This window comes from Cervus canadensis, chromosome 10 (assembly GCF_019320065.1).
Source record: "Cervus canadensis isolate Bull #8, Minnesota chromosome 10, ASM1932006v1, whole genome shotgun sequence".
Classification (NCBI taxonomy): domain Eukaryota; kingdom Metazoa; phylum Chordata; class Mammalia; order Artiodactyla; family Cervidae; genus Cervus; species Cervus canadensis.
In genome coordinates this window covers 62973371-62990363 of record NC_057395.1, presented here as the reverse complement: position 1 = coordinate 62990363, position 16993 = coordinate 62973371, and the positions used below count along the sequence as shown (strand labels likewise).

At 37.8% G+C, this 16993-nt stretch overlaps 2 protein-coding genes across 7 annotated transcripts in view; both read left to right on the top strand.

The window, feature by feature from the left end:
* NCOA6 (nuclear receptor coactivator 6) overlaps nucleotides 1-16993 on the top strand; it is a 91744-nt gene that overhangs the window by 8668 nt on the left and 66083 nt on the right. Inside the window, exon 2 of one of the 6 annotated variants that reach the window (XM_043480261.1) lies at nucleotides 7925-8002. The exons of the other annotated variants lie outside the window; for them this stretch is intronic. The gene's annotated coding sequence lies outside the window, so the exon portion shown is untranslated. The remainder of the gene's footprint in view (nucleotides 1-7924; nucleotides 8003-16993) is intronic. 6 annotated transcript variants of the gene reach the window in all.
* Nucleotides 4608-6647, top strand: LOC122448725 (40S ribosomal protein S29-like). The gene has a single exon (XM_043480272.1). The coding sequence runs from the start codon at nucleotides 6372-6374 to the stop codon at nucleotides 6540-6542; it is 171 nt and encodes a 56-aa protein (XP_043336207.1). The 5' UTR covers nucleotides 4608-6371; the 3' UTR covers nucleotides 6543-6647.

The following is a 16993-nucleotide window of genomic DNA, read 5'->3' as shown; positions in this document are numbered from 1 at the left end:
TTCTACCTTTGTGCCTCTGTATCCTCTGTATTTCTCTCTTATAAGGGCACTAGTCCTATTGGATTGGGGGTCTACCTCATCTTAACTAATTGCATCTGTAGTGATTACAGATCAGGTTACATTCTGTGGTACTGAGGGTTAGGATTTTAAGTATATTTGGGGAGATGAGATTGAACTTAAAACAGGTGACCTGATACGGAAGTATTAAATTAAAATTTACTAATTAAATGGAAGAGTAAAACTGGAACGAACTGAGTTAAGGAAAGAAGAACTAAGGAAATGATGGACATAGTAGATTGTAAGGAATATTTAGGAAATGAGATAAAGAAGTCTGGTTTGCTGGTGTATTGAGGAGTTGTGAGAAGATGAAGGCAGAGTAAATGCATTGAGGTCCTAGGTACCAGATCTCAGATATTTGAGTGCTGCTGAGTGGGTAGTGTGTGGGAGCAGGATAGCCTTGCAGAGTTTTGAAACGGTGGATAACTAATTCAGACTTTGGATAATTAATTCAAGCTTTAGGGAGATTCTGTGATCAGGTGAACTTGATAAGGATAAGATTCTGTGATCAGGATAAACAAATGGTTAGTGACTTAACACACCCAGCCTCCCTCATTTGCCTATGCCAGTAACTTTTCACCAGGACAGTCCAGAAATTCCCCATAGACAGAAAACACCACCACAGCACACGAGGATTTTACTAGCCTCTTGGTCAGTCGTCTGTGGGCATTGAGACACATCTGCTTTTTTAGGGTCTCTATTCTATTCAAAAGCCTCTCTTTGGATTTATAATCATGTTGTTCTTCATTTTTCCTTCAAAATCACCGATTTTCCATCCTGTTTTTTACCTCTTGATTTTTCTCTGAACCATTTTCAGTTTCTTTCCATGTCTTTTAAAAACATCTGACTAATGGAAAGAATTGAGGAAGATTCTGTACTATCCAAGCCAGTGATACTCTTTTCTGTATCCTTTCAATGATAGTTTTGATGACTTTTGTCCACAATAGGACTTTATTTAAATTATGACTGTTCATTCAAATTGTGGTCAACAGCCGAGCTCAGGTGTGTTTCCTTCTTTGTGCCCAGGCATTTCTTCCTGGTTCTGTATTTGCATCTCACATATTTTCTCTAAGAGCATGTGTCTTCATGACATTTAAAAAAATTACATTTGAATATTACAAACAAACATAACTTCCTAGTCATCATATGCATACGGTCTTTTCATATAGTTTTTTATAGTTTTCTTTCATTTGGCATTATATTGATACACTTTTCTATATGTCAACATAGTCATCATTTTTAATGAATCCACAATAAAGTTTAAATACTCTTTGGTTATTTGGCATTTGGATGGTTTCCAGTTTGTTTTTATTTTTGATTTACAATTCTAAATGATACTACTCTTAACAGCTTTTTATCCCCCCGCCCCATTTTTTTCTTAGACTATATTCCCTAAAATAATTCAGTTCTGTCTAAGGATATCACTTTTTCACTATGTTGTTAGATTATTCATTAGAAAACTACCAGTTTATACAGTTTTACTATAGTTAACAGTAGATTTTAGAGTTTTTTTCTTCTAGTGTAATAGTGATTGAGGCCTCCCTAATGACACAGTGCGTAAAGAATCCACCTGCAATGCAGGAGACACAGATTTGGTCCCTATGTGAGGAAGATCCTCTGGAGGAGGGCATGGCAGCCCACTCCAGTATTCTTGCCTGGAGAATCCCATGGACTGAGGAGCCTGACAGGCTACAGTCCAAAGAGTTGGACAAGACTGAGCATCTAAGCAGGCTCACACACGTAATAGTGATATATCACAGTTTTGTGGGATTTTTGGTATTTTAAATGTTTTATTATGAAAAAAAAAATTCAAACACTCCAAAAAGATCCTTCCAGAAATAGTTCAATGAACAATTCAGTATGTTGCCATACACTTACTAATATACTTCTTAGGTTAAACCTTTTTAAAATAAAGACATCATAATAGTATGCCTTTAAATACTTTAGCATGCGTCTCTTACAAATAAGAATATTTTCCTACATTGTTGCAACACCATTATCACAGGGAACAAAATTATCAATAATTCCTGAATGTTTCAGACGTTAAGTTTGTATTTGTTTCTCCAGTTGTTTCTATAATGACTTTTACAACTGACTTATTCGAAGTAGAATCAAATTAAGAACTATGCATTGTATTTGTATTTGTTATTTTTGTAGTCTTTTTTTTTTTAATATGAAGCGATTCCCATTTCTTATCTGCTCCCTCACCTCCCCCCACCCCCTCAAGGCATTGATTTGTTGAGACCTGAGCATTTTTCTTGTTTGTCCCACATCCTGGATATGCCTGATTGTTTTCTTTGTGGCATTTAACTTGTTCCTTGTATTTTCCTTAACTGGAAGGTTTAAGACTTGATTAGATTGTAGCCTAACATTTTGACAAAAATATTTAATACATTTTTTTACATCACATTATATCACGAGGTGCATAAGTGTCTGGTTTTCCCCTGTTGATGTTAACTTTGATCATAGGGTTAAGATTGTGACTGCCAGATCTCTCCTGTGAAATTGCATTTTTGTGTGTGTGTGTGACTAGAAAATATGTTTTTTATGAGTATTTTTTAGTCTTGAACTAGTTTTTCATTCATTTGACCGTTTGTTCAGTGTAGATTTGATATTTTCCTTTTAAGCTTATACTGTGCATTTAAAAATTTTATATAGTGTAATAAAGAATGATGCATTATAAAAGATAAATTTCAAATTTCAAGGTATAGCTTAAATCAAATATAATTTAACCAAGAAAAACCTTACAGATTGCAGATATACATACAGTAGGGGGCATTTCTTTGACAGAATCCTGTGATGTTTGCTTTTTACAAAAGCATTGTAAGCAGGCAAAACTAAGAGGCGTAAAGCTCTTGAATAAAACAATTTCTTTTTCTTTTTGAAAGGAGTTAAGTCCTGAATTCATAAGTTGTTTTACAAACCCAACCCCAAAACTCTCAGAATTTATTTTTGCTTCTTGTCCTCTTCAGTATTTCATTTGGCTGTCTTTATCAACTTTGCCAGTTCTTTATCAACTTTAAATAGGTATTTTGTGTATTTGGGGTCTTAATCCCTTTTTTGACATGTGGTACAAATATATTATCCCAGTCTCTCAGTTGGCTTTTGACTTTGCGGTTTGTTCTACATATAGACTACTTTAATTATCTAATCATGCCTGTCAGTCTTTTTCTTTATAATTTCTAGGTTCGTGTCTTGGTCACCACCATTCCACCGAAGTTAATAATTCTAATCTTTTTTCTATATTTTTGTCTTGTTAAGTTTTAATTTTGTTTTTCTCGTTTTTGCAACTTGGGCAGAAATTTCTTTGTTGTTTAATATAAATGAGCCTATTTATTATGCTACTGAATTTCTTCTCTTGATCAAAAACTTCTTTCTTCACTGTTTAGGGATATAATTATTTTAAACAATCTCTCTTGATTTTGAAGAAATGCTTTTCTGGTTTTTCTAAGTCAATTTGGATGCTCTACCTGTGTTTGAAAGTAATAGTGTATTCATCTAATAACAATTCTGTCTGCAGGTTTGCCAGGTATATTCTGGGTCATCAATTATGATGAAATGGGGTAGCTACAGAACTCGAAAGCTGATCTAAGGACTTAAGTGTTTGATTTTTAAAAGAAAGTGACAATTATAAGAGTATAAAGCAAAAAAAAAAAAAAAGGCTGACGAAACTGTCTTTGAATACACTTGACTCTCCTTTCCGTGGGTTCCTCATCTGCAGATTCAACCAGCCGGAGATTGAAAACATTCTCCCCCCAAATTCCAGAAAGTTCTAAAAAGCAAGACTTGAATTTCTCAAGACTGGAAACTATTTACCTTGTATTTACAACTGTGTTGACAACTGTTCACATATCAGTTACATTGTATTAGGTATTATAGGTAATCTAAAGATGATTCCTAGTATATGGATCGGATGTGTTGTTGTATGCAAATACTACATCATTTTATGTGAGGGACTTGAGCATCTGCAGATGTTGGTTTTGAGGGGGTGGTCCTGGAGTCAATCCCTCGTGGATACTGAGGATGACTGTATGCTAAGACAGTGGAGAAAAAGAAACACTGGCAGACTCTTAGAATGATGGTCTAAGGACTTTTTGTAATTTAGAGCCCAGATTTCATGATTTAACAGTTTCTTGTTAGAAACTTAATAGAGAAAGAAAGCCATTGTTCTCTAAAGTTGTTTTCCAACACTTTCTTAAGTCAGGGCAACATTCATTATCATTATATAACATACTTTGCTGCTCCTTTTAAAATGAAGTATTTCTTTTGAAAGAAGTGTCATACATGAAATGAAAGACTTCCCTCCTACTGAGAAGCTTTGGACAAATTATTTACTTGGGCCTTAATTTTTTTGTCTGTTCAATGAGGGTATTGGACCTGGAGCCCTCTGATATTGCTCAGAATCTCATCAAGTTATGTTTAGGGATTTTTTAAAAAAATTATTAGTTCCTACGTTGTAAGATTTGGTCAACATTTCAGTGTCATTTGTATATTACAGCATGGATTAAAAGACTAGAATTTTTTTATTTTTTTTTTTGGCCTTGCGGCAGGCAGGATCTTAGTTTCCCAACCAGGGATCAGATTCATGTCCCCTGCTTTGGGAGTGTGGGAGCTTAACCACTGGACCACCAGGGAAATTTCCTCTTGCACTGTTTTTTGACTGAAGCTTTATTCTGAATGAAAGAACGTGGTGGTTCACAATTAGAACATGATGTGTAGTGTAGTTTTTTTCTAAACTTTACTTTATCCTCTTACTGTGGTATCTAACAAGATGGGAAAACTCTCATTGAGTCTCTGACTTACTCTGCTGATTATGCTCAATTAAAATTATAACTACAGTTGACCTTTGAACAACATGGTCTGACTGTGCCAATCCACTTATATGCAGATTTTTTTCAGTTAATACATACTGCAGTACTACACATCCATACTTGGTAGAATCCATGAATGTAAAACCACAAGTATGGAGGGCTGACGGTAAACTTATACTCAGATTTTTGAATGCTCCTGGGATCAGACCACCTAACTCCTGAGCTGTTCAAGGGTCAACTGTATGTATCTGTGTTAGTTTAGGGATTTCAAATTTTGTATTTCACACATTTTTCCCACAAATATTTATTTTATTATGAGGCTTCATAAATTATACATATGTTGCATCTGTTCTTTTATGAATATGAAATATAAGACAAATGAAAAGAGAGACTTGGAGGTAAAGATTGTATTTCACAAATTTATCTTTTGTTTCTTATACTATTAATAAAATGTCAGGATTGAAATTTATATTTAATGTTAATATTCCCTAATCTCTTAAATTATCTATTATGCCTACAAAGAGCAAACCAGGATTTTTACAGTAGTGAAATGCCAGTCTCCTCAACAGGCATTTTGTTAATCTTTTCAGGGCACTAAGTTTCTGTGACTTGACTGGAGGTTTACATAAATTTTCCCTTGGGATCCCTGGACTTAGGAACAGGAAACATATAAGAGTTTTATAAGAATCTTATGAAATGATGTAGGGAGGATAGAATTGGATCTTACACTAGTTGTGCCATGGCAGATTGTCTTTGACAGTTTATATTTAACTGGGTATTAATACAGTTTTAAAAATGCCTTATATTGAAACATTGAAAGCTATGTAGTTTAAAGGCTAACTTAACATTTAAAGCAGTATAAGTGTAATATCCAGACCTAGGCATTCATGAAAATCTTATTTAAATTATCCATTCCATATTTTTTTTTGTTTCTTATATAGTAACTTCAGGAGCAGGAATCTATTTAGTAGAGAACCTGATGCATAGTAGGTGATTGGTAAAGGGAGGTTGAACAAATGCATCCATTGAAAGTATTCAAATTATAATAGATTAGAAATTATGAAAAAAGAAATTATGAGGGACTTCTTTACACATATATTTTCCATTTAAAAAACTATGTTGTGTTCTTTAAGTCTGAAATGATTTCAAAATGTAAAGTTTAACTCATGCAAAAAAAGTCTCGTGGTGATGTTGGTGGTAGTGAGGATATTGTTTATATTATTTGCATCTAGACCACAAACCTAGGAGATTTGTATTTTATACAAGCTGAAGAATATACTTGTGTTTGGAGAAGGAAATGGCAACCCACTCCAGTACTCTTGCCTAGAAAATCCCACCGATAGAGGAGCCTGGTAGTCTACATTCCATGGGGTTGCAAAGAGTTGGACAGGACTGAGCGACTTCACTTTGACTTTCATGAGGCAGATGACCGAGGAATTCTAGGATTCTTACTTTACAAATACTTAAAACAGCCTTTTACCTCGTTGCAACCGAGAAAGCAACATGGGTCACCAGCAGCTCTACTGGAGCCATCCGAGAAAATTCAGCCAGGGTTCTCGCTCTTGCCGGGTCTGCTCAAACCGGCACGGTCTGATCCGGAAATACGGCCTCAATATGTGCCGCCAGTGTTTCCACCAGTATGCGAAGGACATCGGCTTCATTAAGTTGGACTAACTGAACTTCCTTAGATGGCTCATCCAGCACATCACCCCTAGGCGGAAATAATACTAGCTCTTTGTATATAAAATAAAAGTTTTCAAAACTTCAAAAAAAAAAAAATACTTAAAACATATGAGTAGCGAGAGTATTTGTTAAAGTGAAACCATGTGTTTGTTGTTGTGTGTGCATGTTTAGTCATGTCTGACTCTGTGATCCCATGGACTATAACCTGCCAGATTTCTCTGTCCATAGAATTTTCCATGTTAGAATACTGGAGTGGGTTGCCATTTCCTACTCTAGGGGGATAAATAGTCCTTGAGTTTTCTTAAACCCCTAGAAGGAACCTGTAATCCTCTTTAGTTCTAGCTTAGTGATCCATCCTCTCATTTTATAATTTATGAATCGTAGGGCTTCCCAGGTGGCACAGTGGTAAAGAATTCACTTGCCAATGCAGGAGGTGCAGGAGACATGGGTTCTGTCCCTGGGTCAGGAAGATCCCCTAGAAAAGGACATGGCAACCCACTCCAGTATTCTTGCCTGGGAGATTCCATGGACAGAGGAGCCTGGCCCTGGGGTCACAAGGATTCAGATGTGATTGAGCACACACAGGCACAGAGAGATTGCACCCTGCCCCAATTCATAGAACTTTATGGGAAGGTCACAACTAGAACTTGGAGCACACTCATCCTGCCATGCTCAGCCTAGCTCTTTTTTCATTCTGTCACCCTCTGTTTCACAGTTGTGAACCCAGGACATCTGTGTTTTCCATTTGTTTACTTGTTTGTTTTTTGCAGTTGTCATTTGTAATAATTTTTTTTCAGAGAATAAGTAGGAGAGTAAATGTTAAATTTAAAAGTTTAATATTATTACCTTATTTACAGTTTTATAACAGAACGAGTAGGAAAATAACTTGAAGGACTAAGTCAGTAGCTAACTACGTATGTGACCTAGGGCAAATCTTGTAGCCTCTGTGAGACTGTATCTGCTACTTTCTTAGAATCCTTCGGGGCTTCTGCCCAGAAGAAATATTTCTGGTTTTTTTTTTTTTTCTTCAGTATTTGTCACTGAAAGTATAACACAATGCAAAGTGTACAAGTCGTAACGATAGTGAATTATAAAATGAACATACTTGTATAACCATTGCTGTTGTATTTTGAAAACGCTTCCTTGGTGATTATAATAAGCTTTCCTTTAAAAGAAATCACTGGACTTGGGGCTGTAGGTAATGTCATGTTTTTTACAACTCTTTCTAGAGTGAAATTAGCAGAAACGGGGTAGAGAGAAGGAATTTGTCCAGTCACAAAAATGTACTTTGAATAGGTTTATTTTGATTATATTAAGTCTTGTCTTTCTGATGTTTCTTTTCTTCCTCTTTGCCCTTTTTCCTTTCTGTCTAGGTCCTGGATGGAATGGAGAGGGCTCCTACTCAACCTCTAACTATCTTTTCTGAAAGTGGTCAGAGAGTTCTTAAACAGGTCTGTTGATTCTGTAGTATACAAATGCAAGTTTGAGTTATAAAATATTTGGTTTCAACCTAAACAAAGGATTGAATTAAGAAGTAGCCTTTTTAAAAAAGAAGCCATTTTGATCTCAGTGTCCACAGGGTATTTACTTTAGCAAGCTGCATTTGGCATGTGAATTGGACCCAAAGTAACTCAATTAAAAAGATCTGTTTAATAGAAAAGCAGTTGTCATGTCTTTATCAGTTATGTTGGTTATATATAATATGGCAGAATTCTTTGTTGGTTTCTGGAAAATAACAGGAAAAGATGAAAAAGTGAGTATCTTAGTTGTCTGTGATTCTGGTGGAGAATGGAGGCATGGAAAAATCCAAGAAGGAAAATAATTATTTGGCTCTCTTGGTGATATTCTCAGAATTCATAACACTGGGGAAAACAATCACAGCTACCTTTACCTTGCAAATCTCTCATTCAGGGAAGGGCAAGTACATACAGGCTTTGGTTTTTTTTTTTCTTTCTGTTTTTCTTTCTTTTACCTCACTCTGTATCACCATGAATGAACTTTATCATTATTCAGACAGATAAAAACTCAAGCTTAGTGATTTTCCAAACTTGTCTTTACTCTGGAATCTCCAGCAGAACTTTGCAAAGTACTGATGTCTTTGTTCTACCTCCCAACCACCACTGCACCCCAGGTTGTAATTTAATTGGCCTGGGGGTATGGCCTAGGAATTTTTAAAAGATCCCAACAGGATTCTGAAGTGCCGACAAGTTTAGGAACCACTGTTCTAGCTAGTTAAAGCAGATCTGGCCACTATGCAACTTGTGACTTTTTTGTGTAAATATTTGGGTAAATATATGAATAAAGGACAAATATTTTTATTTGAAAATCCTGTTCTTTAAACCTAAATTCTTACCAGAATGTAAGCTTCATAAAAGCAGGTACCATGTATATATTTTCTTCCCCATTATATCATTAACATTTAAAGCAATAACCTGCATGTATGCTTAAGTATTTGTTAAGTGGGTGAATGAACCTATCATTCTTTAGTGAACTGAGTATGCTTTTACCTAGTACACAAGTGGTCTGAGATACAGGGTGGTGGTGGTGGTGGTGAAGAGTCCAGCCTCTGTGACTGACTGACTAGCTCTAGTCACAGCTCTGTCACTTAGAAGCTGTCGGACGTTAAGCAAGTTGTATGGTATATCTTGGGCTTCTCTGGTGGCTCAGTGGTAAAGAATCTGCCTGTTAATGTAGGAGATGCCGTTTTGATCCCTGGGTTGGGAAGATCCCCCGAAGAAGGAAGTGGTAACCCACTTCAGTATTCTTGCCTGGGAAATTCCACGGACAGAGGAGCCTGGTGGGCTGTAGTCCATGGGGATGCAAAAGAGTCGGATACAACTGAGCAACTAAACAACAAAACTGGTATATCTCACTTGTTAAGAAACTGCCAGTTTATTTATTTATTTTAAAATATTTCTTTATTTCTTTTGCTGCACTGGGTCTTAGTTGTAGCACGTGGGATCTTTAGTTGCAGCTTGTGAACTCTTAGCTGTGGCATGTGGGATCTAGTTCTCTGACCAGGGATCAAGAATTCCCAGCAGGGATCTGCATTGGGAGCACAGAGTCTTAGCCACTGGACTACCAGGGCCAAACAGTTTAAAAAGATGTGAATGTTCAGCAGAATTTCCAAGGAGGGTGCATTAGTTATCTGTTGTTGCATAACAAATTACCACAAATTTAGCCGCTTGAAACATATATTTATTAGGGCACAGTTCCCAGAAGTCAGGAGTTTGGACACAGTTTAGGTGGGCCCTCTGTATCAGGGTCTTGCAGGCAGCAGTCAGGGTGTCAGCCAGGGATGGAGTCATCTCAGTGATTGACTGAAGAAGGATTTCCTTTAAGCTTACTTGGTTGTTGGCAGGATTTACTTCGTCAAGGGGTGTTGGATTTTTAAGGCCTTGGTTTCTTATTGGCTATTGGCTGGAGACAGTTGTCAGTTCCTTACCTTGTAGCCCCTCCAGCGTGGCAAGCTGAAAAGGCGGTAGAGTCTCCTAGGGAGATGGAAGTCTCATTCTTTTGTAACCTAATCATGGAAATGCCACTGTATACATTTGGCTATAAGTAAGTCACTAGGCTAGCCCACGTTCAGGGGGAGGAAGAGGGGCAGGGGTGATTATACCAGGGCATGAATACCAGGAGGCTGGGATAATTGGTGGCCATCTTAAATGTCTGTCTACCACAAGAGACATGGCTTAGTGCCAGGCTGGGACTCAGTGGGGTATTAAAGGGAGTAGGGGTAGTGAGGAATAGTTTGTGAAATTTTCTTTACCTTCCCCGTATCAGACTATATCTTTCTTCCTTCTGTCTTTAACATTAGCTCCTCTCCCCTTCAAGAACGGAGACATAATACAAAGATCATTCTCACAGTGAGATTTTAATCTTGAGTGGGTGGTGTGTGTGTATGTTTTAAGATTCAACTAAGGCTTCTCCCTGTATCATTTAGTGTTTATATATGCATGTATTTTTTTAAAAACATTTTGTCATGGAACTTGAGACAGATACAAAAGTAGAATGCTATCCTGAACCCCCATGTACCTTTCACCCACCTTCAACAATTTATTTTTTACTAATCTTACATGTATTATTTATACATAGCAAGATGTGCAGTTTGAGTTTCGATAGATGTGTATATCCCCACAATAAAGATATAGAACATTTTCACTCGAAAGGTGCCTCATCCTTGTGTAATCAGTCCCCACCCCAATCCGAGACAAGTACCCATCTGATGCCTATTGCTGTAGGTTGGTTTTGCCTACTAGAACGCCATAGAAATATTCTTTTGATCACCATGAAGTTTTTGATATTCATTCATGTTGTTGCATGTATCAGCGGTTCAGAATTCTTCAGCTTTGGCACTGTGGACATTTTGAAAAGGATAATTCTTTGTCTTGGAGATTGTCCCGTGCATGTGGGGTTATTCAGTAGCATCCCTGACTGCTATCCACTAGAAGCCATTAGCACTTCCTTCTCCAGTGGTAACAGTCAGAAATGTGTCCAGACTTTGCCAGATGTCCAGTGGAGAACAAAATCCCCTCCCTACTCTACTTGAAAATCATTTCAGTATTATTATTTGTCAGTATTCTACTATAGGAATATACTTCAGTTTATCCACTTACTAACTGATAGACCTGTCCTAAAGTAAGAAGGCAGAAAAATAGCCTTTTACCTGGGTATGGTATGTGCTAAGTCACTTCAGTCATGTCCGACTCTTTGCGACCCTTTATATGGTAGCCCTTCATGCTCCTCTGTCCATGGGATTCTCCGGGCAGGAATACTAGAGTGGATTGCCATACCCTCCCCCAGGGGCTATTCCCAGCCCAGGGATCAAACCTGCATCTCATGTCTACCTGCATTGGCAGGTGGGTTCTTTACCACTTGTGCTACCTGGGAAACAAAGTCTCTCAGTCGTGTCCGACTCTTCACGACTCCAGGGACTGTAGCCTGCCAGGCTCCTGTGTCTATGGACTTTTCCAGGCCAGAATACTAGAGTGGGTAGCCATGCCCTTCTTCAGGGGATCTTCCCAACCCAGGGATCGAACCCAGGTCTCCCACATGGCAGGCGGATTCTTTACCAGCTGAGCTACCAGGGAAGCCCTGGAAGCCCGTACAAAGGGAAGTTATTTGGTGGTTTAAAATAGTGAAGTACTGTTACTTGCTACAGCACCTTGGAGAAATAAAACTAAGTGAAAGAAGCCAGTCACAGAAGACCACTTATTGTATGGTTCTTATGGTATGCTGCTGCTGCTAAGTCGCTTCAGTCGTGTTTGACTCTGTGCCACCCCATAGACGGCAGCCCACCAGGCTCTGCCATCCCTGGGATTCTCCAGGCAAGAACACTGGAGTGGGTTGCCATTTCCTTCTCCAATGCATGAAAGTGAAAAGTGAAAGTGAGTGAAGTCGCTTCGCGACCCCATGGACTGCAGCCTACCAGGCTCTCCGTCCATGGGATTTTCCAGGCAAGAGTACTGGAGTGGGTGGTCATTGTCTTCTCCACTTATTGTATGAGGTATCTCGAATAGACCAATGTTCCTTGACCTAGCCTAAAACTCTTTATCCTTTAATGGGGAGGGGCAGGTAACCCATTAAATTAATGACAGAGCATATTAGAAAAATTGTTCATAGTACTCAAATAAAGATCATGGTGACTGATAGTAATTTTTACTTTGTACCTTATCTTCCTTTTGAATAATTTTTAAAAAAATAACATTAATCATATTTATAATATGATGAGCACAATAGAGAATAGAAATGCTATGGACCTAACAGAAGCAGAAGATATTAAGAAGAGGTGGCAAAAATACACAGAAGAGCTATATAAAAAAGATCTTCACGACCCGGATAATCACGATGATGTGATCACTCACCTAGAGCCAGACATCATGGAATGTGAAGTCAGGTGGGCCTTAGGAAGCATCACTACGCACAAAACTAGTGGAGGTGATGGAATTCCAGTTGAGCTATTTCAAATCCTGAAAGATGATGTTGTGAAAGTGCTGCACTCAGTATGCCAGCAAATTTGGAAAACTCACCAGTGGCCACAGGACTGGAAAAGGTCAGTTTTCATTCCAATCCCAAAGAAAGGCAATGCCAAAGAATGTTCAAACTACCACACAATTGCACTCATCCCACACTAGCAAAGTAATGCTCAAAATTCTCCAAGCCAGACTTGAACTTCAACTGTTGAAGTTCAGGTGAACTGTGAACTTCCAGATGTCCAAGCTGGTTTTAGAAAAGGCAGAGGAACCAGAGATCAAATTGCCAACATCCGCTGGATCATCGAAAAAGCAAGAGAGTTCCAGAAAAACATCTACTTCTGTTTTATTGACTATGCCAAAGCCTTTGACTATGTGTATCACAACAAACTCTGGAAAATTATTCAAGAGATGAGAATACCAGACCACCTGACCTGCTTCCTGAGAAGTCTGTATGCAGGTCAAGAAGCAACAGTTAGAACTGGACATGGAACAACAGACTGGTTCCAAATCAGGAAAGGAGTATGTCAAGGCTGTATATGTCACCCTGCTTATTTAACTTATATGCAGACTACATCATGCGAAATGCCGGACTGGATGAAGCACAAGCTGGAATCAAGATTGCTGGGAGAAATATCAGTAACCTCAGATATGCAGATAACACCACCCTTATGGCAGAAAGCAAAGAAGAACTAAAGAGCCTCTTGATCAAAGTGAAAGAGACGAGTGAAAAAGTTGGTTTAAAGCTCAACATTCAGAAAACTAAGATCATGGCATGTGGTCCGATCACTTCATGGCAAATAGATGGGGCAACAGTGGAAACAGTGGCTGACTATTTTGGGGGGCTCCAAAATCACTGCAAATGGTGACTACAGCCATGAAATTAAAAGACGCTTGCTCCTTGGAAGGAAAGTTATGACCAACCTAGACAGCATATTAAGAAGCAGAGACATAACTTGACCAACAAAGGTCTATCTAGTCAAAGCTATGTTTTTTCCAGTGGTCATGTATGGATGTAAGAATTGGACTATAAAGAAAGCTGAGTGCCGAAGAATTGATGCTTTTGAACTGTGGTGTTGGAGAAGACTCTTGAGAGTCCATTGGACAGCAAGGAGATCCAACCAGTCCATCCTATATGAAATCAGTCCTGAATAGTCATTGGAAGGACTGATGCTGAAGCTGAAACTCCAATACTTTGGCCACCTGATGCAAAGACATGACTCATTGAAAAAGATTCTGATGCTGGGAAAGATTGAAGGCAGGAGGAGAAGGGGATGACAAAGGATGAGGTGGTTGGATGGAATCACCGACTCATTGGACATGAGTTTGGGTAAACTCCAGGAGTTGGTGATGGATGGAGACCTGGCTTGCTGCAGTCCATGGTGTCGCAAAGAGTTGGACACGACTGAGTGACTGAACTGAACTGATATTTATAATAACTATTTAGACTTAGTCTTATGTTTGTGTTTATGTTTGAGGAGGGCATGGCAACCCACTCTGGTATTTTTACCTGGGGAATCCCAATGGACAGAGGAGCCTGGAGGGCTGCGGTCTATGGGGTCGCAAAGAGTCAGACATGACTGAGCGACTAAGCACAGCACAGCAGTCTTATGTTTAACTGATTGCATTTTTCCTTCCTATTCTCAAGGTCTTTGTTTTTGGTTAATTATATTCAGACAATGTAGTTTTTATGTACTTTTTAATAAAAAGTACATGATTGGTATACATCTGAAAGTATCATGTTGATTTCACACTGAATGACAACTTGGTGGGGAAGGGAGCAGAATTATTAGGTCACCTTGTTTTTTCCATTCTTAATTCTTTAATATATTGCCATATCTTCCAGTCTTGCAAACCAAAAATCTGTGGCCAGACCAAATTTTGGTCTCCTGTGTGACTTCTTTTTTCTTTATTGGTTGATTGTGGGGCATTTTCTTTATCCTTAAAATCTGAAAGTTTCACTAGAATAAATCCGGTCACTCTCTTTTTAGTAATTTTGCTGGTCTTTTGTGAGCTCTTTTGATCTGGAGATGCAGAACATTCTTTGACCCAGGAAAGTTTACATTTCCTTTTAGAAAATCTTTGATGATTATTTCTGTCCGTTTGTTTCCAAGATAGCAAATTAGTTGAAGTTTATTTCTCTCTTCTCTTCTTATCAGTCCTCTCTCATACTTTTCATTATTTGTCCTTTCCTACTCTATTCTGAAAGAAATTTTGAATTTGTTGTCCCTGTGTTTCTAATAAAGTATTCTGCTCTTTACTTTTCTAGTAAAGATTTGAATTCTGCTTTGGTATATTTGTAATTTTTACCTTTCTTTTCCCCCTGTCACATTTATTCCTGCATCTCAACTAGCTTCTTTCATTTCTGCCTGTGAACTTTGAGCTCTTATTTCAATGTGTTTTATCAAGTTTGTTAAGAGCAATGTAGTTGATTTCTAAAATTTAACCGATTGCTCCTTATATTTTCATTTTCTGGATTACAGAGGCAGAGTTTCTCTTCTTTTATGTTGCAGAAAGTTTTCCTCTCTCTCCCCTCAATTCTTCCTTGAGTAAGGAGAGGGGTATACAGGTCTAGCGTGTGCCAGATAGGGTAAACTGGTTGCTTCATTGGCTGCTTGGTAACTATTTAAGGTGTTAAACTAAAGGACTAATTGATTCACATAGTTTCTGAATACTCTCGAGTGTCCAGCAGTCATTTATGTGTTTCCTGCTGGATTGAGTAGAGGAAATTCCTTCCTTTGGCCTGGTAATTTTACTTTGAAAAAGATGATTTTTTGTTATTGTTGATAATTTGAAGTCTAGGCTACAAAAAAATGATTTCCAGTATGTAATGCTCCCAGGGCTTTTGCTATCTCAGCCCTTCCTGCATTTGCCTTCAGATCTCAGGGTGAATGTACTACTTTGTATGTTACAGAATCTGAAGTACAGAAGGAAGGTTGTAGGTATATAATACTAATAGCACTGACTGTTTTAAGTGAATCTCTTACAGAAGGGTAATGTAACTTAGCATTGCCATTGCTGCCTCTGGAGAAAGCTGTTTAGGAACAGGTAGTTGGAGGAAGTTAGAAATTTGTTGCTATCCTCCTGGCTCCCATTTGTGCCTGCTCTTCGGCAGAAAAGTCATTTTTTAGTCCAGCTGCTGTTTGAGCAGCAGCCCTAGTTGCCAGTGCTGTTAATAACTTTGAGTCTCAGTGTGTCCTTAAGTATATCAATGAAAAATTAGGGTAGAGGTGATGGTAGAGATGAACCAGGCATTGTTTGGTAGCCTCCATTTTAGCTCCCAGCTTACTGTTAATTTTTTGAAAGAAGGAAGATGAGAGAAGAGTGGAGAATAGGCACTAGTGGAAGAAGGAAGAGTTTTAAATATCTTGTACCAAATTAGTTGCAATTTCTAAGGGAAATGTGATAACATTGAAATCAAATAGTCAAGATTTAAAATACTCTTGGTTAGTCTTTGTTTTAAAGCTTATTTTGTTTGATACAAGTATTGTTACCCCAGCTTTCTTTTTATTTTCATGCAATACCTTATTTCATACCCTCATGTTCGGTCTTTGTTTTTTTTTTAGATCTGATATGAGTCTCTTGAAGGCATTGTGTATCTGGGTCTTGTTTTTGTATCTATTTAGCTACTCTGTGTCTTTTGAGTGGAGCATTTAGCCATTCAGGTTTGAAGTTATTGATGGTATGTACTTACTGCCATTTGTTTATTTTATTCTGATTGTTTTGTAATTCTTTTGTGTTCCTTCTTTTTTTCTCTCTCTCTTCCCTTGTGATTTGATGACTATCTTTAGTGTTATGTTTGGATTCCTTTCTATTTTGCATGTTTGTATTATAGATTTTTGCTTTGTGATTACCATGAGATTCATATATAACTCTGTGGGTGTGTAAATTAAGTTCAAACACATTCTAACAACTCTGCATTCTTACTCCCTCCCCAACCACGTTTAATGTTTTGACATTATATTTTACCTCTTCTTGTTTTGTATATCCCTTAACTACTTACTATGGATAGAAATGATTTACTACTTTTACCTTTTAACCTTCCCACTAGTTTTATATGTGGTTGATCTGCCTTTACTGTATGCTTTCCTTTACAGTATGCTTTCCTTTACAAATAAGTTTTTTTTGTTTTGTTTTGTTTTGTTTTTACCATGCCACGCAGCTTTCAGGATCTTAGTTCGCCAACGAGAGGTCAGATCTGTTCCCCCTCCAGTGGAAGCGCAGAATCCTAACCACTGGATTGCCAGGGAATTCCTCATAATTCTGATATTTCTAGTTGTGGTCTTTTCTTTTTAGAGAAATCCTTATAACATTTCTTGTAAAGCCAGTTTAGTGACACTGAACTTTTAGCTTTTGCTTATCTGCACAACTCTTCATCTCTACTTCAAATCTGAATGATAGCCTTGCTGGGTAAGCTATTTTGGGTTGTAGGTTTCTTCCTTTCATCTCTTTGATTATATCATGCCACTT

Excerpts from the sequence above, each read along its gene's own strand:
- LOC122448725 (XM_043480272.1), top strand. The coding sequence starts at position 6,372 with ATGGGTCACCAGCAGCTCTACTGGAGCCATCCGAGAAAATTCAGCCAG.